We start from the raw sequence: 1,398 nt of genomic DNA on the forward strand, positions 1-1,398 counted from the left end.
TATATATGTGAACTGTAACCCTGGCAACTCTCAACTGGTTCAGTATATCTGTGACTGTAACCCTGGCAACTCTCAACTGGTATGTATATCTGTGACTGTAACCCTGGCAACTCTCAACTGGTTTAGTATATCTGTGACTGTAACCCTGGCAACTCTCAACTGGTTTAGTATATCTGTGACTGTAACCTGGAAACTCTCAACTGTTTAGTATAATGTGACTGTAACCCTGCAACTCTCAACTGGTTTAGTATTATCTGTGACTGTAACCCTGGCAACTCTCAACTGGTTTAGTATATCGTGACTGTAACCCTGGCAACTCTCAACTGGTTTTAGTATATCTGTGACTGTAACCCTGGCAACTCTCAACTGTTTAGTGTATCTGTGACTGTAACCCTGGCAACTCTCAATCTGTTTAGTATATCTGTGACTGTAACCCTGGCAACTCTCAACTGGTTTAGTTTATCTGTGACTGTAACCCTGGCAACTCTCAACTGGTTTTAGTATATCTGTGACTGTAACCCTGGCAACTCTCAACTGGTTTAGTATATCTGTGACTGTAACCCTGGCAACTCTTCAACTGGTTTAGTTATCTGTGACTGTAACCCTGGCAACTCTCAACTGGTTTAGTATATTTTTCCTTGTGGGGGACGTTAAAACCGCTTTGGGGGGGCCCAAAACCTCAGGGTTACAGTCACATATATACTAAACCAGTTGAGAGTTGCCAGGGTTACAGTCACAGATATACTAAACCAGTTGAGAGTTGCCAGGGTTACAGATTAAAGTGTCTGCTAAATGTCATTTTATTTCTATTTTTTTAGTCAGCAGACGCTCTAATCCAGAGCAACATACAAGTAAGTAAAACGACCTCATATCATGAAAATTGCAAGTTTTACAACTTTCAACCACCAAAAAAGACGTTGCTAATGGCATAATTGTCACGCCCTGACCTTAGAAAGCCTTTTTATGTCTCTATTTGGTTTGGTCAAGGTGTGATTTGGGGTGGGCATTCTATGTTTTTGTTTTCTATGATTTTGTATTTCTATGTTTGGACTGGATATGGTTCTCAATCAGGGACAGCTGTCTATCGTTGTCTCTGATTGGGAACCATACTTAGGTAGCCCTTTTCCCTCCTTTCAGTGTGGGAAGTTAACTTTGTTTGTGGCACATAGCCCTTAAGTATCACGATTGTTTATTGTTTTTGTCGGCGTCATTTCTAAATAAAAGGAATATGTACGTTTACCACGCTGCGCTTTGGTCCTCTTCATTCGACGGCCGTGACAATAATCAATCACTGTATTAGCTACTGTAAATTGGACAGTGCTGTTAGATTAACAATGATTTAAGCCAATATCAGATATGTGTATGTCCTGGGAAATGTTCTTGTTACTTACAACCTCA

The 1,398-nt window shown here is 40.5% G+C and overlaps 1 protein-coding gene across 1 annotated transcript in view; it reads left to right on the forward strand.

The window, feature by feature from the left end:
• LOC112069406 (steroid hormone receptor ERR2-like) overlaps positions 1-859 on the forward strand; it is a 29,382-nt gene extending 28,523 nt beyond the window's left edge. Inside the window, exon 3 of the mRNA XM_024136741.2 lies at positions 819-859. Coding sequence (XP_023992509.1) covers positions 819-859 — 41 coding nt within the window. The remainder of the gene's footprint in view (positions 1-818) is intronic.
• The last annotated feature ends 539 nt before the right edge of the window (positions 860-1,398 follow it).

This window comes from Salvelinus sp. IW2-2015, unplaced genomic scaffold (assembly GCF_002910315.2).
Source record: "Salvelinus sp. IW2-2015 unplaced genomic scaffold, ASM291031v2 Un_scaffold1003, whole genome shotgun sequence".
Classification (NCBI taxonomy): Eukaryota; Metazoa; Chordata; class Actinopteri; order Salmoniformes; family Salmonidae; genus Salvelinus; species Salvelinus sp. IW2-2015.